Raw genomic sequence first — 24,079 nt, forward strand, 5'->3', positions numbered from 1 at the left:
CCTATTTGTCTACTAGCACTGACATGCTTTCAAACTGCAAGGTTGGCAGGAGCTGGGACAGAGCAACAGAAGCTCACCCTGTCACGCAGATTTGAAACGTCAACCTTCTGATCGGCAAGCCCAAGAGGCTCAGTGGTTTAGACCACAGCGCCACCCACATGCGGGATGCAGATTAACGTTAAAAGGCTCTAGCTCATAAACCTTCTTCCTAAGACCGCAAACGATTAAACCACCTTTGAAGAGTAGTCACAGCCCTGTTATGCTGCTTCAGGAGATTACTTAAACATAACAGAAACATAATATTGCTGAGTATTCAGGGCTGGCAGTGACTTAGGCAATGTGCCATGGTCCAAGAGCCCTAGAAGGGCTGCTTGGTCTGGCCATTTGACTCTCCTGCCTGCTCCCGGTCTCTTGATTATGTAACTGTGCCAGGGAAATTATCCACCATTTTGATTTTTCCACAGTGCCCTGATGTTCTTGATTTTTGTATCCACTCTGGAACACCGCAGGGAAATTAAAATGATGAGTGGCTTGAAGCTCATAACCATGTGACAAGGTGCAGTGGGGCACTCTGAAGTGGGGGGGGGGGCTATAACCTGGTTCCAGCTCTGGGTGTTATTATGTGCATCACAACCATGTAAGATAGATGCATGTTGTTATTCCCACCAGCTTGGGGATGGGGAACTGAGGCTAAGAGATTGCAGCTGGCCTAAGGCTATCTGCTGGTAGGTGAGATTTGAAGCAAGGGCTTCCTGAGGTAGCTTTGTGCCTCAGCCATGACACCACGGCAGCTCAAAATAAGAAGGGATCAAACCTCAAAGAGCAAGAGCTGGATGCTGGGAAAGTGTGAATACTTTATTTGAGTGTACAAGGAGCAGCATATTGGGAATAAGCCTGAAAACTCACCAGAGGCCTTGGAATTGGCTTCTGAGGTTTCTTGGAGCCCAGTTTTTTCATGGCGTTGTAGTATTTCTTCTGCTCCTCTGTCATGAAGATATCCTGACCTCCAAAGTAAAGGAAGGAAAAGGAAAGAAAGCTGGTTACAATCTGTTCACCTTTGCTTAAAGATGAAGGTACAACTGAAGTAGACATTTCTTCTTACTCCATGAGGTAAAAAATAATAATAATGGAGAAAATTACATTGCCACTGGCAGACAATGAGAGAAGATACGCTAGTCCCTGGTAGTTCAGGACTTAGAATCTATTTAGTGGTTTTGAAGAAGCTTTTGGATCTAAGTTCAATAATTGCTTGAAATGGAACTGTGTGATGGCAGCTCCAAGTAGCAAGTTCTTTGTGTGAGACTGGTTTGAACGTTTTGTTCCAGTATGGTGAAAAATCACAGAAACAGAAACATTGATTTGAGGGGGACAAAAAAGTCCTCTCTGTGAAGAAGACACATTCATACAACCATGCCATGTGGCAACTGTAGTGGCAACCTGCATGTGTGAATCAGTTCTTTCGTAAGCTGCAAGTTTCAGGGAATTCCATGGGTTATTTATTGGAAGTTAATTCAGAGAAAAGCGGGGGGGGGGGGGGTTTGAAGGTCCTTTACGCTAGTCAATATGAAAAGTTGACCTATCTTTTTCTTTTGCTGGTTGAAATTGTCAATGATGACACCGATAAAGAGATTCAAAGTGAAGAAGGATCCGAAGATGATGAAGATGACAAAGTAGATGTACATATAGATGTTGTCCTCATACTTGGGCTGCTGATCTTGCTGTGTGTATAAGAGAAAACAATATACAGATTTCAGAAGCTGCAATCTGTAAGAGGGATTTAACAAAGGCTTGAAAATCTTTGCAATTCATTCATTCATTTTTTTTTATCATTAAATATGCTCTCTGAAGTTATTGTCCCCCTAAGGGGCAGACTTTGGTAACCTTTTGTAATATAGTGCCCTGTGCGAGGCCAAACTTGGGTGCCCCAAAATGGATATTCTTAATTATAGATCTTCTCAATTTTGTTCCCGTCAGCTCTACGCCCTGGTCAGGCTGTTGCCAGGGACATACAGGGCTGGTTGCCCAGGAACATACAAAGACAAGGAATATTCTGATCGTCCTTTTTTATTTAATTCTTTACGGAGAAAGGCTATAGAACCAAGCCTCTTGGATAATGGCGTTGTCCCAAGTGAATCTTCATGCCCCGTCTCTCCCACTTCCTCATTCGTTATTTCTATGGGTGCTGCTAGGTGCCCTCTGTCTTTGAGCTCTTTGCTCTCCTACTTTCAAGGCTTGTCGGGTTCTGGGAGATGGAGGGTCTGGAATGCTTTCTAACGACACTGTGACTGTCAGCTGTCGCCTCCCCCCCCCCCCGGTGATTTCTCCTCCTCCTCTCCCATTAAAGTGGTGCCTCGCAGGACGAAAAGAATCCGTTCCGCGAGTCTCTTCGTCTTGCGGTTTTTTCATCTTGCGAAGCAAGCCCATTAGTGTCTTAGCGGATTAGCGCTATTAGCGGCTTAGCGGATCAGCTGTTAAGTGGCTTAGCGGCTTAGCGAATTAGCTGATAAGCGGCTTAGAGGCTTAGCGGATCAGCTGATAAGCGGCTTAGCGGCTTAGAAAAAGGGGGGGAGGGAAAAAACCCCCACAGGAACTCGCAAGACATTTTTGTCTTGCGAAGCAAGCCCATAGGAAATTCGTTTTGCGTAGCACCTCCAAAACGGAAAACCCTTTCGTCTAGCGGGTTTTCCGTCTTGCGAGGCGTTCGTCTTACGGGGCACCACTGTATTTCCCAACTTTTCCCCTCATCTGATTTTTGTATCCATTCTGGAACACCGCAGGGAAATTAAAATGATGGGTGGCTTGAAGCTCATAACAGTGTGACAAGGTGCAGTGGGACAGTTTGAATGAGGCACTCTGAAGAAGAAGAAGAGTTTGGATTTGATATCCTGCTTTATCACTACCCGAAGGAGTCTCAAAGCGGCTAACATTCTCCTTTCCCTTTCTCCCCCACAACAAACACTCTGTGAGGTGAGTGGGGCTGAGAGACTTCAGAGAAGTGTGACTAGCCCACGGTTACCCAGCAGCTGCATGTGGAGGAGCGGAGACACGAACCTGGTTCCCCAGATTACGAGACTACCGCTCTTAACCACCACACCACACTGGCTCTTGTAGTGGTGGGGCCTATAACCTGCTTCCAGCTCTGGATGTTATTATGCACATCACAACCATGTAAGATAGATGCATGTTGTTATTCCCACCAGCTTGAGGATGGGGAGCTGAGGCTAAGAGATTGCAGTTGGCCCAAGGCTATCTGCTGGTAGGTGAGATTTGAAGCAGGGTTTTCCTGAGGTAGCTTGGATAATGGTGTTGTCCCAAATGAATCTCCACCCCCCCATCTCTCCCACTTCCTCATTCATCTATCTCATTGTCTCTTCTATGGGTGCTGCTAGGTGCCCTCTGTCTTTGAGCTCTTCTCTCCTACTTTCAAGGCTTGTCAGGTTCTGGGAGATGGAGGGCCTGGAATGCTTTCTAAAGACACTGTGTCTGTCAGCTGTTGCCTCTCCCCCCCTCCATGATTCCTCCTCCTCCTCTCTCATTATTTCCCAACTTTCCCCCTCATCTTCCTCTGAGCTGTGACCTCCCTCAAACCCCTGATGTAATTCTGAACTGTCTTCTTCTTCTCTGGAAGGGTCAGGCTGAGAAGGCGGTCTCCACCATTCCTCCTCTGCCCAGTCCCTGACAGCCCTGTGCAGAGAAACCGCCCACACCATCCTAAAATCCGATGCTCGTCCCCTGACCCAAAGTTCCATAGTAACCCAGAGTTAACATAAAGCTCTGGCAGGATTGGGTTTATTCCACCCACTTCAGTGTTGCAGGATTCTGCGTCGTATATTCCTCATATACAGTAGCAGTCCTTGGGGTCCTAGGGACAGCCGGATCGTGATTATGGAGCCATTTTTTTGCAGCTATGACCTTGCAAGGTGGCATTCTTTGTACGTATAAAATGGCACGGAAAAACATTGTTTCAAATACCAGCTCTGTGATAACAGTGACAGAAGTGGATGTACTTTACCTTTCTAGAATCTACTGCTGCATACATTATGTCCATCCAGCCTTTAAAGGTTGCCTATAGAGGGAAATACACATTATTTTTAGAGGAAAATGATTTTTCCCATTAAAAAACAAAACAAAACAAAAACATCTGTATAGGAGGACTATATAAAAGAGAATCTCTTTGTAGGTCATTTGGCACAAAAAATATTCAACAATTTGTTTGGCTATAGTCTGCGGGATAGTGACTGGCTCAAGGTCATCTTTCCTTTTCCACCTACGGTTTGGGTGAAGGCAAATTTAATAATATGGGCCCTCCTGTCGGCTGATGGTTCCTTCGATTGGTTATGCCATTTCTTATGAATCCATGTCGCTCAGATTGTGGTCAAGTTTCTTTTCTCCTTAGGAGGGAATTTACTAATGTGCTCGGAAACAACTGATTTCATGTGCAAATTCTCTTGGCCACCAGACTCAGTTCTTTACAACAAGAGCCTTCTCTGCAAACTGTGTATAATATACCAGAACCGGCTTGCCCATTAAGCAAGCACCCTTCTTGCCGAGTTTTGGTGAGAGGGGGTGCATTTTGGTGCATGGCAGAAATGGTGGGGTGCAGTGCATGTGTGGGAGTCCCATTCCCATTTTGCCTCGGGTGGCAAAACAGGACGTGCCACTACTGCAATATACCGTATTTTTCGCTCTATAGGACACACTTTTCCCCCTCCAAAAATGAAGGGGAAATGTGTGTGCATCCTATGGAGTGAATGCAGACTCCTTGGCTTCAGCGATAGTAATGTGAAGCCTCCGAAGCGCAGAGGGAGAGCTCCCCCTTCGCTCTGGAGGCTTTGCGGTGCTTTCACTGTGCTCCGGGGGCTTCAGGCAGCTATCTGCAAGCCTTTGGCACACAGCAGGAGTTCACGCCATGCTCCGAAGGCTTGCGGATAGCCGTCTGAAGCCTGAAGCCCTCCTATGGTCCGGTGCGTCCTATGGTCCGGTGTGTCCAGTATAGCGAAAAATACAGTACTAACTACGCATGATCAATCTATCTGATGCCCCTCTTCCATAAATCTACACAATTCATATTGGTTTTACAGTGATTTGTCTGTAGGAAAAAAGAGCAGTAAAAAGGATTTATACGCAAAGCTGAGTTAAAGAAAGCAAAGTTCAAAAGGTTTATACATTAAAACGCTTTTGGTTTTGGACCATTTTCCTTGAAATAAATATCCAGTAAATTAATACAGCACACACCATCTCGGCTTCTTCACTCCATTGAAGTTATTACACATTGCTGTGTTGTACCTCATATATAGATCAATATTGGGAACCACCCCTTGGGAGTCTCCCTAGGCTACAGCCCTTTCCCAATGTCACACACAACACAACATTCCTGTTCTGCATCCTCCCTAGGTGCTTCTGCCTGGCTGCAATGAGCATTTGAACTGTGATAATGCCTCTTGATTTCCTGGAAGGTGGAGGGAGAGATCAAGACGTATTTGTGGTGTGTGTAGAAGCCTCTGGCATTTGCCCCACTGGAGTGTAACAATAAAACAACGAACAGGGTGGTGATGCAATGACTACTGCATTGAACCACTGACATATTACAGGGCAGGTATTTGGGGCTTATTCTTGGGTTGGGTTGAGGGGATCCAGACTGGGAGGGTTTGGAATAGGTAGGTTAGTTTTGGGAGGGTGATCATTTTGATCATGGCTATTTTGTCTGAGAGAGTGAAATTCATGTTATTCCATCTCTTTAGGTCTTTGTTAATTTGTCGCCACAGGGGCTTGTAGTTGTGGAGGTATAATTTATTGAGTTTTCTGGTTATTTGTACCCCTAGGTATCTGAACTTGGTGTGGCAAAGTTTTATTTTGGTGACCTTAGTGAGTCACTGACATATTACAGGTGAACTCTTCATTTACTGCATTTGCTATTGTTTAAGATAACACTGATTTGGGAAAGAAGCCACTTTTGCCATTTTCTTATAGATGTTTACAGATCATTGCCTTGGCGATGTTATCTTGTGTCAATCACTGGAATGTACAAAGCTCACAATTTCACATCCATTGCTTGGCCCACTTTTTCCTCTGACAAAGCCCACCGATGGCATACAGCTCTCGGAAGGTTCTCCATGGCCCTTAAGGCAGAGAATATTCCTCACTCCTGATATATATTGGCTGGGATGTGTGAATGACTAGTTGGGCAGCATAGAGGGCTGCAGGAAGGCCTCTCCATGCATGAACTAAACTCACTTGATTGGATGGAAGGCATGCAAATGAAGTGGATAAAGGGTGACACCCAACTGTATTCTTCCACCAGCAGAATAGTCTTCTGCCCACACAAGGGGACTTTCACTTCCTCCTCTACACTCCCCCCCCAAACCTATTTGGTTGACACTCTGTAGAAGATACTGGGGGCACAGCATGAAGGACACGAAACCGGAGTCTCATTGCGTGAACTGGAAATTCGCTTGCACATCTGGACATCAAGCAAAATATCTGGAACAGTACATCTAAAATGGTCGGGCGAAATTCTCAACCAATTATTCTCCCATTTCCTTGCTGCCACATTCCTCTCTTCACAAAGTTTCCCAATCACCTAGCTCAGACTTCACCCTGCTCAGGAGACGATAACCTGCCGCAGTACACAAGTACTGTAAAGAACAACCCAACCTCTTGAATCCTGACTGGTAAATGGGAGAGAGGTGGTAATAGCTAAGCTTCTCTTCCCTCCTTGAAACCTAACTAGCCAAAAGATTAAAATTGGGTCTTGTTCTCTCTCCACAGGTGAGAAGATACTATTCACTTCATGAATTTGCTGTTAGAATTCCTGCTCCATAATTGCAGTCATGGGATTTTTGTCTATCACATGATGGTGTATATTTTGACTCCACAGAAGAGGAAGTGACGGAGACAGGATGTTTGTGCTACTGTGTTCTGTGAAGTGGGACTATTGTCCTTTGTTCTTTCTCTTTGCTGTCTGATGCTAGAGAGAGAGGGAGCCATGTTGCAGTGCTCCGTGTATGTTTATATGTAAATAAAGTAGATTAGCCAAAATGCTGAGTTGCTGAGGTCTGTTACACAAGCTGCGAAGACTCTGCAGATTCCTAAGTGTGCCGATGTCTATTGGCATCAGTCGCTGTGATGTTCAGGCTGAAGAAAGCTTTGGAAGCTCCTGAACGAACGGCCAGGAAGAGAGAACATGCCAGTCGGGCATGTGTCTCTACCAGGGTCCTACTCGAGTGTAGGACGAGCTCCTGACATTTGCATGGGACTTCACACGGGGAAGCCAATATTTGCAACCATCATACATTGAACAGAGATAACCCATTACTTCTAGGAGACGTCAAGCTACAAAGGCAGAACTTACAATTTGCAGAAGGGCCAGGTACCCTGCACCAACATTGTCAAAGTTAATCTTTACGTTCTTCCACCGGATCTCCGTTTCGTTGGGATTCATGAGCTTCTCGCAGTCTGACTTGTTGTTGACTTCTTCTATCTCGAATCGATACTCGGATGTCTCATTAAAGCAGTAATGATACTTCCCAGCAAAAAGATTAACCCCCATTATGCTGAAAATCAGCCAGAAGATAAGGCAGACCAACAACACATTCATAATGGATGGTATAGCTCCCACCAAGGCATTCACAACCACCTGTATTAGAAGTGGGGAGGAAGGAGGAGAAAGTTTCAGTACAGAAGAGAGGATGAATTAGAAGCAAAACAGACATGCCTAGTTTTAACGGGGGGAATCAAAAGCTAGTTGCAATAAAAAAAAGATACCCTCTCTGTCCACTGTAATTTTTAAAAGAAAGATTTTATATTTCAAGAGATTGTTTGGCAACTTATTCTTTTGGTTTTGCCGTTCAGTAAAATATGTGGTGGACAAAGAAAGAGATTATACCTTATCTTGATAACAACAGGACCGCTGGCTGACTCCATCAGCTAAGTCAGAGAATGTGGAATTGAATAGGCTTAAAGAATTTCCTCCAGCAACAATTTCCCCCTTTAAAACCAGACTTATGGAATTTATGGGCAAGGTATATCCTACTCCCATGTAGAAAAGTGAGGGGTTTTGAGCCATTTATTTCAAATGGGAGTAGGAATGGGTATCAAGGTTGCTCTAAGGCTTAGCAGTGGCTTAGTGTAAAAACAATCAAGGCTATATTTATTGTTTGATAAGCAAGGCCAATCATATCTGAAGAGCTGAGCATGCATGTTTGCAAGCTCAAAAAGAAAAGCCATATTCCCTCCCCTGAAACAAAGCAAATGAAATCAATACTTTTTCAACAGGGCTTCCCTCCCATTTATTATTTTTTGGTCCCTGCCACTAGAGATGATATTTGTGAAAATACGAATAAAGTCTAATGGAGAAAAGTTAAGCCATCTTTAACAGAGCCACGTGAGTTGTCATTTATTTATTTTTATTAGGGTTTCCTATGTTGGGAATGAGTGAAGAGTTTAGGCTGCAATGCTATACACACCTGGGAGAAAACCTTGTTGAACTGATTGCACTTTGAAAGACTTAGAAAGCTGACTTACATTAAGTCAGACAGTTGGTCCATATAGTTCAGAACTACCTACTGTTGACTGGCAGTTACTCTTTTGGGTTTCAGACAAGAAGTCTTTCCCAGTTCTACATGGCATTGCCAGGGATTGCATCTGCGGCATGCAGAGAAAGCGTGTCCTCTACCACTGATCTACTTCCTCCCTTTCCATTTTTCTTTCAAAACTGTCTTCAGTCTTCTTTGTGTGCTTTGGACTCAAGGCTCTTATCCTTTGATTAAGATGTATATATCGCTCCTCCCAGCGTCTTAAACGGGGGATTAAAAACCCCCGCATGTGTATTCTACAATGTTTGACATGCATTTTGTCACACAGATTCTGAAAGCGTGCCATTCTGAATCTATGATTCCACAGGATGGGGAGCTATTAAATGCTATTTTGGGGACCAAAGCAATTGTTTTTGCTTCCTTTCAGTTTTATGGTTTCTGTGCAGTAGCTATCAAGTCCCCATTACCAAGCAATTACAGTTTCTTCCAAAGCCATTCACACCACAACCAGCAGTCTCTGAGGCTTCTTTTGCAGTGAATTAGGATTAACTGGATAGCACTGACACTGCGTGAGCACTTATTTCCTTGCCAGCAGGTGCCACTGTTGCTTTACATACGGTATGGAAAAGGCAACCGCTTGCAGTGTCACACACCGCAATCTATATGTATGTGTAGCACTGCCTGCAGAAAAATACGTCATGTCTAAGGCAGAATGCGTAAAAAAATCATCACACCCAATAGTCAAATGATTTCTCTGCATATACTTGCAAATTAATAATAATAATAATACATACGCTTAAATTCAGAACCTTCAGTCTAAATCTCAGATCCTGATATGAGCTTCAGAATTTGTCCCTTCTATAGCCACAATTTATCTGGAACAGGGCAACTAGTGAAAATGTAAAGCAGTGCAATTATTGGCCAGGCATTGTGACTTTAAAACTGCTTTGGCATTTGGGGTTGCTCTATTAATCATAAAATAGGACCTAAGTTTTCTCGCTCTTCTACTCATTCACTTAAATATATGTAACCAATATATATACTGTATATATGCTTTACCTAAACAAATGGTAAAAAATCATCATCAAGTATTATGAGAGGGAACATGGCTTTTTTCGTGTGATTGTGTGTTAGAAATTGTCAAGAAGTACATGCATGTTTCATAGCAATACTATCAACCTCCCTCCCCCAGGAAAATACAGCTGAGTACATTCTTTGAAATGTAAGTTATTAGAGCATAGAGGAAAGCAAAAGACCTACATTTAGTGCTTCTTATCAAGATCATTTCAGCTCTTATTTTCTTTCATTTTGGCTCAGATTATTCTTTTTTATTGTTTGAGGGGTATAAGACTGAATCAGTGCTAATAACAAGGATGGGGAAATGCTGCAAAATAGCCCAGTAAGTGAATTTTGATTTGCTAAACTAAGAAAACAACACCTTTCCAACTCTATATGGGTGTACATCCTTTATTGCTATCTTCAGATTATCTGGCAGAAAATGAAAAACTAGCCTTCATCATATCTGTGATCCATCTAGTTTATTAATCTTTCTCCAAAAATGTCAAATATCCAGCAGTTGAAAGGTGACAGTAAACTGAAGGTGTCCTGGGCTCCCTGAAATTTCTCAGATTTTACATCCCTTCAGACATGGGCTACATTTGTGCTAAAGATGGGTTTTCCACTAGAAACACCTGGTCCTGCCTTGAAACATCTAAGGGGCCTTACTCCCTAGTAAATGGCACTGCAATCCTAAATGTGTACTTACTAGGGAGTAAACCCTATTCAAAAGAGCAGGACTTATTTCTGGGTAAACATGTGAAAGATTGCTCTGTAAATCTAGTTCAACTTCATGTCTAAGCAGGCATGGGGACTCAAAGCCTAAACACAATTGGTTATATTATGGAGAAGCTTTAAGCCGTACTGAAATCCATGGCATTTAGGCAACCACAACTTCCTTAGGATTACCCACAATTCAGTGCATGGTTACATGCACAGATCTCATCCGAATCAATGGGGCTTAGGCATGATTAACCCTCTGCTGAATTATGAAGGCGCAAGAACAATCTATACTAGGAAATAAACCACGTAGTACATAGTTTCTGGAAAGCCACTTCCGCCCAGTGGCGGAGCTTCATGCTCCAGCACTGGGGGGCAGAGAACAGGCGGGGACGGGGCTGGCGCACATCCCGGGGCATGGTGCGCATCCTGGGGGTGGGGCATGCATCCTGGGGGCAGGGGGGCAGCTGCGATGGCACGCCACCGGGATCGTGCTGCTGGGGGCAGTGCGCTCCCCCACACTCCTCTTCCTCCGCCAGTGCCTCTGCCTTAGGAGGAGGTGGAGTTCCGGGCACTCATGATGCCTTCACATGCTCAAGGTGTGGTCAGCCCTGCGCGATGGGGGGGATTCCCAGCTGTGTCACTGCCCAGGCAACCAAGCCGATTACTCTGGGAGTGTGGCCTGCTTGATTTAAGCAGGACGCAGCAGGAATCTCACCCCTTTCTGTGCTTCCAGCTGCTCCGGTTTCCCCACCCTCCTGCCCTTTAGGTTTTTTCATCTCTTGACCTTGCTATGGACTTCAGTTGGTTGCCGTTGAGGGGCCTGGTAGGACTTCTTCCACTTGGCAAATTGGCACCGGCCACTTGGTTTTCGCCTACCTCATGGCAAATCGTCCCAACTTTGTAAGGTTAGGCAGTTAGGCATTGGAATATTGCTGGAGAAGACAGGAGGGGAGGTAGCGCCATCACCTGCTCTGCACATTGAAGGGTATTCTGTTAAAGGATTCTGGGGGCGTGGCCCTGTCTGAAGCCTGGGGAGGCTAGGGCCTAAGGCACGACCCCTATTGGTGACCCCGGGGGAGCTCCTAGTTGATGTACGTCAGCAGGACTCCCCCTATTAGTGATAGGGAGGACTCCCCCTATTAGTGATAGGGAGTCCCCCTTCCCGGACTCCGCGCAGATGGGCAGGAGTCAGATATAGTCGGTTAGGTCCAATGCCTAAGCCAATACCGCTCACAATCTGTAGCCAATAAAGTTATGGCCGTTTTTAGCCCATTAACCTAAAATGATGTTGTCAAGTGTCTTATTTAACCTTTGGGGGGGGGGAAGCTTGGCACGCTTCCATGCAGGGCATGTTTTATGTGGGGGGCATTGTCCATAATATTTAGGATGAAAAATTCAAATAGAGAATAGCTGTGGTTTCTCTGAACGGCTTGAGCTACCTGTTAATAACTTTTTTTCCCTTATAGAAGTTACCTATACTCTTTGAGGCTGCAACCCTATAAACACTTACTTGGGAGAGCAAATATGATTGAAATCAGCAGGACTTAATTTGCAACCCTAACTCCACTTACCTGGGAGTAAGCCCCACTGAATTAAAATAGTACTCACTCCTGAGCAGACATGGTAAAGATTGACGCCTTAAACATGCTGAGGATCATGCTAAACATTGCATCTAACCCCATTTTGGGAGTGTGAATAGCTCAGATCTTGAACTCTGAAATCAAACACGTTTTTTAGGTCTTTGCATAGTAGTTGCAGTTCTTCATTACGTCGTCTCCCAATTCTCTCCCCACCTTTATCCCATTTCTACTTATAATGATATTCTTGCTTGACTTGTAATACAGCAGACACCCATAATTCAATGCATGTTTACTCAGAAGTAAGTCTCGTGATGTTCAATGGAGCCTATTCCTTAATAAGCATGTTTAGGTTTGCATTATTTCCTTTTCATACAGACCAAGATGGGCAACCTTGGGCTGGTTTTGCATGAGATTATTTCACACACAAACATTTTGTTTTAATACAGCAACATCAAAATGGCAATTTCCCATTAAAGCCTGGAAATTACCAGATACACTTGGCAGCGGAATCTTCTAAAAAATTCAGGAAAATTCAGGTTCTGTGCTTTTACTTGTGATTTGTTGCTTACATCGCCGTGACAGGACAAGGGGACCATAAAGCATGGTAAAAGGGGAAAGGAGAATAGGGAGGGAAGCTGAACTACCAGTCAAGGCTGCCAGTCATTGACGACTGGACTGAGAACAACGAGGTGCAAACGAGAGGAATTAAACCAGTACTCTTTTCTTTTGGGATGGCTAAGCTCCTCCACCAACCACCAGTGCTTTCCTACTGCCATGAATAACCCCACACAAGAGATAGAAGCTGTATGGGTTTTCGACCTCTTCTGATTGATACCTTTGGACGTAGCCTTTTTTTTATGGGGAAGGGGAGAAGAAAAAACAAGGGGCGGTTCAAATTCTACTTCTTTGCACCTAGTGATTCTCCCTGTTTCAAAACTTACAGCCAGAAAATGCCCCCCTCAGATGCTAGAGGTATCAGAAGCCAGGCTAAATAAGAGCAGCCAAGTGCCAACAGAGAATCTACAAATGACATGTGGTTTGGGCCAATAATGAGGCAGCTTGATATATCTCCCTTTTTTTTTTCTTCTCTTCCAATAAACCATTTAAAAAAAAAAGGGAGAAGTGTGCAGCAGGGGTGAAGGTGAATCATAAACAGAGGGAGGTGATCAAGTCAGCAGCTGCATCATGATTCTGTTTGTCGTTATGTCTTTCTACCAGTTTGATCAGTTCTAGCATGCTTTTAAAATAAAAACCCCGGTAATCCACAGGCATGCAGAAGGATCAGCTCGCTAATGGCATCTTACCCTCATCCCCTCAAATCGGGACAACGCTCTTAAAGGCCTCAAAGCTCTGAGTGTCCTAAGGGATTTAATGGCACCTAGTTCCGAGTAGCCAAGGGCATTAGCTACAAGGCTGACTAAAGAGACCTACACAGAAAACAGAAAAAAGAAAGAGAAAAAAAGGAAAAAAGGAAGAAAAAAAAAAGAGGTTCCAGACTGTTAGAATAAATCCCCTAGCACTGAAGGTTTTTTGTTTTTTTAAAATCCATCCCCCAAAGTGGACTGCAGGCAGGCCCAAAGTCCACCCCCGTTTAGATTGATAGCGAAGACATGACCACACCAGCTGCCTACTTCACTTCACTGAAACGACCTGGAAGGAAATAATGCGGTTGAGAGAGGCATAAGAATAAAACAAAAGGGGGAAAAATGTGTGAGATAGAGAAAGAGAAAGAGAGGCAGAGACACACAAGACGGAAACGGGGTCTGTCGGAAGGTTAGGAGCCCAAACGGATGACAAGAACCTTACCCTCGCCCTCTTAACAGTCTGCAGGATCCCAGCAGCTCCCATTAAATTAAGCCAGACAAATTTTTAAAGGTACCTATGAGAAAGAATACAGATAAATACACACACTGCACAAGCCGCCTTAGTTCTCTCATTCAGACGGGGCGTGACACGGCAGAGATTTGAGGGGAGAAGGGGAAGCGTCTAGGTTCTCACCCCCTTTGGTGTAAAAATAAAAGCCAACAGCGAAACACACTGAACAGTGTGCAGCGGTTAAGGGGTAGGGTTGGGGGTAAATCATTTTAAGCTCTTTATTGAGATGCTGAATTGCAATTCATTATTCTAGGGGGACCAGTTCTTCCAGTAAGATGCTATACATTATGGTGAATAAGAATGGTGGTGTACAATTAGAGAGACGTATTTCCTTGCGCCCCCAAACCCACTGCTAAAATGATTGGGATTGAGCAAACCTTCATGCACTACGGAATCAGTAGGCAAAGCCCACGTATCCCTGCTATATCCTCAAACATTATCAGAGGATTGTTTCTGACACCCACTTATAACAATTTTGATTAGGCAAGCCTATCCAGAAATGTAGAAGTTACATGTGTTTTAATCTCCTTTTAGCTATTGTTTATTTTCATTGTCTTTTGAAAGTTTTAAAATACCTGTTTTAAACTGTTTCATTTTTAATGGAGCATTTTAGTGTTTTATTTTATACTTCATTAAACCACCTAGAAAGGATTTTTTTTTTTTTTGCAGTCAAATGGTATATAAATTGTGTTGACTCAGTCAATCAATAAAGTAACATATATACTTTGCAACTGCATGCATGCCAGTTGGGGGCCGGTGTGTAGATCACCATTTGCAGTGTGGCTGTTGCTTCCGTGTGGTTCATTCCTAAAAGGTAAAAAAGGTAAAGGACCCCTGGACGGTTACGTCTAGTCCAAGGCAACTATGGGGTTGTAGCGCTCATCTTGCTTTCAGGCCAAGGGAGCTGGCATTTGTCCACAGACAGCTTTCCACGTCATGTGGCCAGCATGACTAAACCGCTTCTGGTGCAATGGAACACCGTGACGGAAATCAGAGTGCACGGAAACGCCGTTTACCTTCCCGCTGCAGTGGTACCTATTTATCTACTTGTGTCGGTGTGCTTTCGAACTGCTGGTTGGCAGGAGCTGGGACGCAACAATGGGAGCTCACCCCGTTGCAGGGATTTGAACTGCCGATCTTCTGACTGGCAAGCCCAAGAGGCTCAGTGCTTTAGACCACAGCGCCACCCACAGTGTTCATTCCTACACTGCTGTGGTACAGTCTATATACAGGAACCATGAGGGCTGGACACACAATGGGGCTACTTCCCATCTTAGCATTGTCAGGACTCAGCTGCAACCACGGTTGATGTGTATGAGTGTAATTGGGTCGTTCACCTGTCCAATGAGGTCCTAATGGTCAGGGTCCCTTTACCTTTATTAACAAGTATAGGACCTGATCATGCCAATAGAGTGACTATGTCTATATGTCGTCTATGCCCTGTGGGACTGGAGTGGTTGAAGCTTGCTAGGCACATCTTACTATGCTTTGAAGAGGTTAACTGGATGTTTTATTTCTGTAAATAACAGGTGTCGGGGACTGGCTGTATGCACCAGTGGAGGAACCCCCCCCCCAAGTGAACCCCCAGGGGAAGAAGGCTGAGTGCCTGGGGATTGGTGATGGACTGCTGATGAATGGACAGAAGGAGAAGAGGGAGCAGACTGGGAGGAGGAGATGTCAGAAGCCAAAGAGGCAACAGGGTTTAGTGAGCAGGAAGAGGCTGTGGTAGAGAGCAGTTCAGACTCAGAGGCAGACTCAGAGGTTGGAGAAGAAGGGGGACAAAGAGGCAGAGATCAGGTGGGCTGATGATGAAGCCAGAGGGTCCCCCCCTCCTGATGTGACCAGCTCCCACCCCCCACCCTGGTCTCCCCAGAACCTGTGGAGGTATAATGAGGGTGGAACAGACAAGGCAAAGAAGTTTCAGGTTGCTTGGGACAGACCCAGGGGAGGAGGAGAGTTGTGGGAAGGCAGGGACCTTCAGTCCTCACAACTGGAGCAAGACCTGCTGGGAAGAATTGCTGTGTGTACTAGGTCTCGGCTCTTTTGTTCCTTTGAATAAAGAGTTAACTTCACTGACACCTTGTGAGTTATTGATGACCAGATCCTGACTCTTGCCTTGACAACAGATATGAGAATGAAGGGGTTTTTGGTTTTCTTTTTTAATGTAAGTGCATTTAGAATGGAGGAAGGTTGATTTACTAAATCCTGGTTAAAGATATTTTTATGCTGTTCTATGATAGAAACAATCTTTGCTCTCCTTCTCTCTCACTCTCTTTTTAAGGTAACATAAAATGGGACTGTGTATGAACTGAGACCAATCTTGATCTCCCATGTTTCCCTTTCACATGTTATGGTGATGCTGCAAGGTACAGGTCATTTACACACTAATTTTATTACAGTGGTACCTTGGGTTAAGTACTTAATTCGTTCTGGAGGTCCGCTCTTAACCTGAAACTGTTCTTAACCTGAAGCATCACTTTAGCTAATGGGCCTCCTGCTTCCGCCGTGCCGCCGGAGCATGATTTCTGTTCTCATCCTGAAGCAAAATTCTTAACCCAAGGTAGTATTTCTGGGTTTGCGGAGTCTGTAACCTGAAGCGTATGTAACCCGAGGTACCACTGTACTTTATACAGGTGGTAAACACACTAATGTTACAATTTTATACAGGTGATATAGCATAGCTATCAACGTTTCCCTTTTTTAAAGGGAAATTCCCTTATTCCGAATAGGATTCCTCGCAAGAAAAGGGAAAAGTTGACAGCTATGGTGATATAGACACAAATTTTATATGAAGCATCTCTAAGGGGAATATTATTTTTGCTTACTGCCCCCCCCTACTTTTCTCCTAGTTTAGGGATTGATAATTCAGTAGGCAAGGTATGCTTTATTAGGAAGATATTTTAAAATCCCACCTAACAATCCATTAATATTTATATTGAATTAACTGGTAGAAGAAGGAAGGAGGCCTTGGTTTTCTTCCTGTTTTGTCTCTTGATATATTAAAATAGATCTGTGGCTCTGGGGAGACAACAGTCTTCAGACAGCTGCAAAAGGGTTATGCCTAAAGGTACCAGCTCATTGAGGACATGTAACTAAGTTTGGGTAAGAGTGCTTTGGAACTGAAAGAATAAGAATAGTATGGGTTTTATTTAACCAAGTAAGGAAAGGAGGAATGGGCTATGCAGTGTTTTGAGGGGGGATGAGTTACTGTAGAACTGTACCGTATGGTGAAGGCTAAAGTATAGTGGTGCCTTGCAAGACAAAATTAATTCGTTCTGCGAGTTTTTTCGTCTTGCGAATTTTTCGTCCTGCGAAGCACGGATTCCCATAGGATTAACAGTTTTAAGAAAAAGGAAACAAACTTGCAAGACATTTTCGTCTTGCGAAGCAAGCCCATAGGGAAATTCGTCTTGCGAAGCAACTCAAAAAACAAAAAACTCTTTCGTCTTGCGAGTTTTTTGTCTTACGAGGCATTCGTCTTGCGAGGTACCACTGTACGGGAATAAAGGAAGGATTTAGTAGAAGTTAAAGCTGTTTTGAGGACCTAATGGTTGAAAAGTGTGTTACATATCTAAATCAATACAAGCCGGTGGGTCTTAAGCTTGCATAAGCACGAGTTTAATGCAAATTAAATTAGGAGCAGGCAGTTCAACATGTATATGTGATACAGAAAAAAATAGTATTTGTAAGCCAGGGGTTGGCTGACCTGTGTCCCTCTAAATGTTGTTGGACTCCAACTCCCATCAGCCCCAGAAACCATGATCAATGGTCAAGGATGATGGGACTTATAGTCAAGCAAAATACAAAACAAAAATATGGAGGGCCATGGGTTAGCCACTCCTGCTTTAAAAATTTCCCATGAAATTATAAAAGAAGCTCTACTGCTAAAATAGTAAGCTTCCCAGAATTATATTTCAGCAATGTTTTTGCAATGTCTTTGAAAAAAACAATTGAAGCACAATATATTAATAGTCGGCCACATAAAAAATCTCCCCCCCAAAGGTGTGTTCACATAAGGGCACGTTCAAGCCAAAATTAAGCCCTTTTAAGTTCCATGGAGTTCAGTGAGTGAAGAAAACATACATTTAACTCTCTCTAGCTGAAACAAATGAGAAGTAAAAGTGCTTAATAAATGGATCATTTTTGTAATTCATGAAAAAATTGTGTTTTAGCCAGTCCTGAATAGATACTGGTAGAAAACCCCTCCAACACTAGTATATACAGATTTCATTTATTAAATTATTGTTGCTATTATTATTATGAATAATAATTTCATTGATGAATTGCTTCCTATGAGGCATCTCAAGTGATTTACAGTAATTGTCCCTATGTACTTGACACTGTCTTAAACAATGAGAAATTAGTTTAAAGGAAAGAATCTCTGCTTGACTTTTAACAGGAATTTTAGTTTTCCACTTGTCTTTTGAGACAATAGCAAGGGGAAGTGCAGTCGTGCTAGAGATATGAACTTTCCCCAACATAAAAACAGACAGTCAACATTTATTACTGAAAAAAACATAACACTTTGGGGGAAGAAAAGACAAATAGCACTAAATATATCCAAGACAGTTCCTTCTAAAATTTTGAATGCTAGCAGTAAACTAACAAGAAACAAACAGATCATTTACATTGGCCTATAATGTTAATTTTCAGAATAATAATTTCAGGAAAAAATGCATAATGGTTGGGTTTCTGATATGGAACTGAAAAGTAATCACATTTTCCCAAACGAATCAAAACAGAACAGTAGGAACAGAATGTATCATTGCTCAGAAAAAGAAATGCACAAATATATTCCACAACTTCAGGAATCAGAAAAGAACTACATGGAATAACTTTTTTTCCAAACCTCAGAAATACCACTTGTATATGGTTTGAAATAATGCAGCCATTTTAGAGATCTTAATATAATACTATTAGCAAAAGTGGGGAAACTTTTGGCTCACCAGATTGTTCTGAACTATAACTCCCATCAGTCTCTGAAAGCATTGCCAATGGCCAGGGATGATGGGAGTTGTAGTTCTGCAACATCTGGAGGACCAAAGATTTCAAACACCTGCTATTAAGACAGGATGCTCTTTGCAGATGTTTGTTTCACTTCATTTTAGCCAAATATCAAAATATTTTAGTAGCTGTCTTTGAAAGTTTCATTTTCTTTCTTTCTAATCACATAACAGTAGCGTCCATGAAAAAGGTATATGCTGTTTAAAAAAAATAATCACCTCACTTTCAGATCTTCTTTTCCGCGAAGAGAGAGAATGAATTCACAAGAACATTTTGCAATCTTGGCCCATGGAGACCCCTGCCATCCATTACAAGCAACAAGCCAAACTAATTGTTATATTAAATACATATGGGCAGTTGCTTGTGTCTTTGTGTTGTTGAATGGTGCTGTGTGCTGCAGGTTTAAAGTTTTCCTTGCACTGCAGCCCTGAGAGGAAAATCGTCCCTGGTAGCTGCTGTTTTCCTAGGAGGGAAGTTGCAATGGACGCCAATCACAGCTTCCCTTCCAGAGAAATAGCAGTGAGAAGGAGGGGGTTCTGGGAAAGGGCCTAAAAGCCTTCCACCGATGCCTTGGTCCCAATCTGGACCCCTGCCCCCACTTCATGGCTGCTACCCAAATCAGGCATTGTGATGTGACACAGACATACTAATGCAGGTGCACATTTAATTTAAACTTGTCGTTTGATACTAGGCTTCCTCAAAGCTTACACTGCAACAGAGGAAAGAAGACAAGGACATGGCCCAGAGCAATTGAAGCCTGGTGCACTCTCCACCGAACCCATCTCCATTGTGAGCTACCTCTGTCTGTAATCTTTGCAAGGATTCACGATTGGACCCTATTACACGGGGGTATTTGCAAACATTATGGGACACGTATTTTTCGCTCCATAAGACGCACCTGACCATAAGGCGCACCTAGTTTTTAGAGGGGGATTGCAAGAAAAAAAAAATCTTTAAAGGAAGCGCTGAGCAGAACCTGTATGCATCCCAGGCTCTGCTCAGCGTTCCTTTTCACGAGCCCGTCACCCTTCTCCCTCCTCAGGGAAAAGCCTCCAAGAGTCGCACACACGCTCCACGGAGCTCTTTAAAGAGAGCACAGCTCTTGGGGGCCTTTCCGGGAGGTGGGGGAAGGGACAGAATGCAGGTAAGCCAGAAGCTAGAACAGTGAGAGGGAGCGCTGCACAGCATTCCCTCTCGCTGTTCTGGCTTCTGGGATAGGTGCGCAGCCTGCATTCGCTCCATAAGACGAACACCTATTTCCCCTTACTTTTTAGGAAGGAAAAGGTGCATCTTATAGAGCGAAAAATACGGTAATTTCCAGTTTTTAGTGCTGTCTCCCCAAGTAAGCCTAATGAAAGCTCTGTCCCTCAGCCTCATTCAGTGTGGGCTGGGCAGGTCAAGCGAACTTGGGTTGCTTGACACTTTTTGCAAGGGAGGGAAAGAAATATTCCCTGCAGAAAGGATACCATTCCTCCACTGCCTCCCTGCCCCCACAGTACAATTAAAACATGGAGGGAGGCACATAGTTGAGCATCTTACAATACTTGAGGCAGATGGGTGGAGAGACGGAGAAGCTGGAGCTTATCTATCATGTACTCGCACCTCCTCCGGCAACATTGAAAGAGAACCCTTGCTTTTGAGGAAGGTGTAATCCTGAAGATGTGCAATTATGTGGTTCATTCTTGATCAGTACTGGAACTCCAAGCTCAAATTGGACATTCTGGGGTGAAGCACAACAATAGTCACCCAGTGCTTTTCCAGCTGCACTAGCTCCCAGTGGAGTACAGGGTCAGATTTAAGGTGCTGGTTTTGACCTTTGAAGCCCTTCACTGCCTAGGACCCTCGTACCTACAGGACCGCCTCTCCCGGTATGCCCCACGGAGGACCTTAAGGTCCATAAATAGCAACACCCTAGTGGTCCTGGGCCCTAAGGAAGTTAGATTAGCCTCAACCAGAGCTAGGGCTTTTTCAACACTGGTTCCGGCCTGGTGGAACGCTCTGTCTCATGAGACTAGGGCCCTGCGGGATCTGATTTCTTTCCGCAGGGCCTGTAAGACAGTTGTTCCGCCTGGCCTTTGGATTGGAATCAGTTTGATTCCCTCCCCCTCTTTCTTTTTCCTTTCTCCTCCTGTGAAGAGAGGCTGCATCTTAATGTTTTAATGTTGTATTTTAATCTTGTTTTTTTTTAATTGTATTTTAATCAACTTGTTTTTATTACTGGTTGTTAGCTGCCTTGAGCCCAGTCTTGGCTGGGGAGGGCAGGGTACAAATAAATTATTATTATTATTATTATTATTATTATTATTATTATTATTATTCCTTGTTCTGGGTCTTTGGTTTGTTAAACTGATCAGATCGTTTAGATTTCAATTTTCTCCATTTTATTCCCTCATTTCCCCCCTGAATAATGCAGCATTATTGGGTGCTGACGATTCCAAAAGATATTGTCAACTGCACCATTCACCAATACTTCGATTATTGGATCTCTCTGGCAGCTTATTCAATTATCTCTTGGACAGCCAGTAGCAGCAGCAGGCAGATTTGCTTGCAAAACTATTTTTCTTTGTCTGCTCTTTCTGTGCCCTTTTCTCAATTTCAGTCAACATTCCGATTCCACTGAAAAAGCAGGCCTGAAAGTGAAAGTATGGAACCGTGCAATTTGAATCACTGGAGCAGAGAACATAGAACGTTTTTATTTTGATGGATTGGTCCTGTATACACATTTCGGGGAACTCTCACCACTTGGTTCAGGAGTGGAGAAACTGTGACCCTCAAGATTTTGCTGGATTACAACTCCCATCATCCCTGACCATGGGCCAAACTGGCAGGGGCTGATGGTAACTGGAGTCCAACAACAATGGGTGGGCGAGGGCATAGGTTCTCCACCCCTGTCGTTATTGGAGCCCAGATTTAGAAAGCTACACCTCATTTATCTGTGCAAAGGAATACCCCAGTCCTGCTAAAACAACAACCAATGCATGGATTGGAAGAAGCAAAATGATACCTACTGCTACAATGAGGAAATCTAGCCAGCACCAGGCATTAGTGAAGAACTTCACGAATCCATAGGCACACCACTTCAACAACATTTCGAGGATAAAGATGTAAGTGAAGACTTTGTCGGCATACTCCAAGACAGTCCGTATGGTCCTTCTCTGTTCTATGTAAATATCTTCAAAGGCCTAAGGAGTAACAAGGCAACAAGGATTATCACACTCTTTTCCTGGCAGCAGAGTGAGCTAGAAATAAAAAAACTGGGTCCAAAAACTTGTGGGAGACACGCAGACTTCTCAAGGAACGTACAGTTCACACATCTCCCCAACGCTTGAAGCATTGTTGGAGAGGCACAGAAGCTGCTTCCATGTGGGTGGAATGCCATTTCCAGTCTATCTCTGCCTATCTGTTGGAAGGACACCAGCTGGATTATATGGGGGGTTTTTTTCTTCCCATGCAAGTGTTGCCCAATCCTTGGGGAGGAGCAATATCGGCATTGGAAAGATGCAGGTAATTTGCTTGGACTTCATTGGTCCTTCGAGTAGATATTACCCTGTATGATCTGGCCATGCAAAAGTGGTTCCAATGCTTTTCTGGTTGTGTAGAAACTGGTTGTTGTTAGTATTTTCTTTTTCTTTTTAAAGTATTGTATCCAAGGCAATTCCAAATAAACAAAAGATCTGGAGTCACTTGCTCACCGTGCTTGTCAAAGAGACCTAGGGTGTTTTCACAAGTAATATAGTAAGTGATTCCAGAGCTGCCATCAGCCCAAAGCATTCTCAGGCAGCTTTGGGGAGACCCAATACCCAATACTTACACTTGCTTTTCACCTTGTTAAAAGCAAACACCCATAGCAGCTCCATTTTAAGTTTTTAACAAATGTTCCAGTAGCTGTGTTTACTTTGAGAACATTGTGGTGGAAAAAACAACACCACAACTGCTACAAAAACATGATTGTTACTGGTACCACAAAAGTCCATAGGTCCCTTCATGAACACCAAGGGGCCCCCCATAGAAGAAGGGGGGGAGCACTGGATGGTAAGGTAAAAGGTAAAGGTAAAGGACCCCGAATGGTTAGGTACAGTCAAAGGCGACTATGGGGTTGCAGCGCTCAGTTCAGGCTGAGGGATCTGGGTGTTTGTCCACAGACAGCTTTCCAGATCATGTGGCCAGCATGACTAAACTGCTTCTGGCACAACAGAACACCGTGACAGAAACCAGAATGCACGGAAACACCGTTTACCTTCCCACCACAGTGGTACCTATTTATCTACTTGCACTGGCGTGCTTTCAAACTGCTAGGTTGGCAGGAGCTGGGAAAGAGCAACGAGAGCTCACTCCGTTGTGGGGATTCGAACCGCCAGCCTTCTGACTGGCAAGCCCAAAAGGGTCAGTGGGTTAGACTACAGTGCTACAGAGCAACAACTGAATTTCCTGAGTTTGTAAATTGAGCAAATGCACCAATAGAAACTTCCATCCTTGGGTGACCAGCAGCTTTGGGGACAGGTAATCTTCCCCAGCATGCAGACAAAGGGATAACCTCAATGGTCCCAATCCTTTGCCACTCCTGACAGCAGCTTTTTAACTTTGAAAACAAACACACACTCAGCTGTTTGAAATGCTTTTTTACAAATTTCATGTATTGTCTAGTTTGACCCCCAAAGTGACGCTAAGAGCATTACATAGAGAAGACTCAATATAATATAACTCTGCTCACCAGGGCTCCACTGCTTAGCAAGATCATGAAGATAATGAACGTCTCAAACCAGTTATGCTCCACAATAAGAAAGCATGTCTTTCGTAAGTTCCACCAAGACTTGCCCCACCCTTCTTCAATGCTGACTTGGCAGCACTTGAACCGCTGAACGCAGCCTGCAAATGTAAAATTAGCACAGGTTTTCCGAGAGCCGTAACATTTCCTTATTCCTTTTATAAAAAATAATTAATTAATTTAGCTTCGTTACAAAAAAATAATTTTCCCAGCGCTGTCATAATCATCAAGGACAATGCTCCACAAAATATTTTTATTTGTGCATAATACCTTAAATTTTTCATAGCTAAGACCCTGTAGAATAGTATTGCTCAGGGCAGAAGATTTAATTCTCTAATAAAAGGTTGCAGCGAAATTTACTGCAGTCAGAACATGCACTGGTGGCTCCATATCAACTGGTCCAACAGTACCCTTCAAATTTCTTAATAAGACTTTTAAGAGATCGGCTGAAAAAATCTAATAATGGTTATTTTTATTATATTCCTTAAGACACTGAGGTCCAGCTCTGAAGACCTTCTGGTGGTTCACTCCCTGCGAGAAGT

At 43.6% G+C, this 24,079-nt stretch overlaps 1 protein-coding gene across 1 annotated transcript in view; it reads right to left on the reverse strand.

Annotated features, from left to right (window-relative positions):
* Positions 1 to 24,079, reverse strand: part of SCN8A (sodium voltage-gated channel alpha subunit 8) — a 110,409-nt gene that overhangs the window by 12,525 nt on the left and 73,805 nt on the right. Inside the window, exons 19-25 of the mRNA XM_081850038.1 lie at positions 23,484 to 23,638; positions 21,781 to 21,954; positions 13,198 to 13,320; positions 7,352 to 7,636; positions 4,013 to 4,066; positions 1,554 to 1,718; positions 907 to 999 (exon numbers count right to left, since the gene is read on the reverse strand). Coding sequence (XP_081706164.1) covers positions 907 to 999; positions 1,554 to 1,718; positions 4,013 to 4,066; positions 7,352 to 7,636; positions 13,198 to 13,320; positions 21,781 to 21,954; positions 23,484 to 23,638 — 1,049 coding nt within the window. The remainder of the gene's footprint in view (positions 1 to 906; positions 1,000 to 1,553; positions 1,719 to 4,012; positions 4,067 to 7,351; positions 7,637 to 13,197; positions 13,321 to 21,780; positions 21,955 to 23,483; positions 23,639 to 24,079) is intronic.

This window comes from Podarcis erhardii (assembly GCF_964252035.2).
Source record: "Podarcis erhardii genome assembly, chromosome: 2".
Classification (NCBI taxonomy): Eukaryota; Metazoa; Chordata; class Lepidosauria; order Squamata; family Lacertidae; genus Podarcis; species Podarcis erhardii.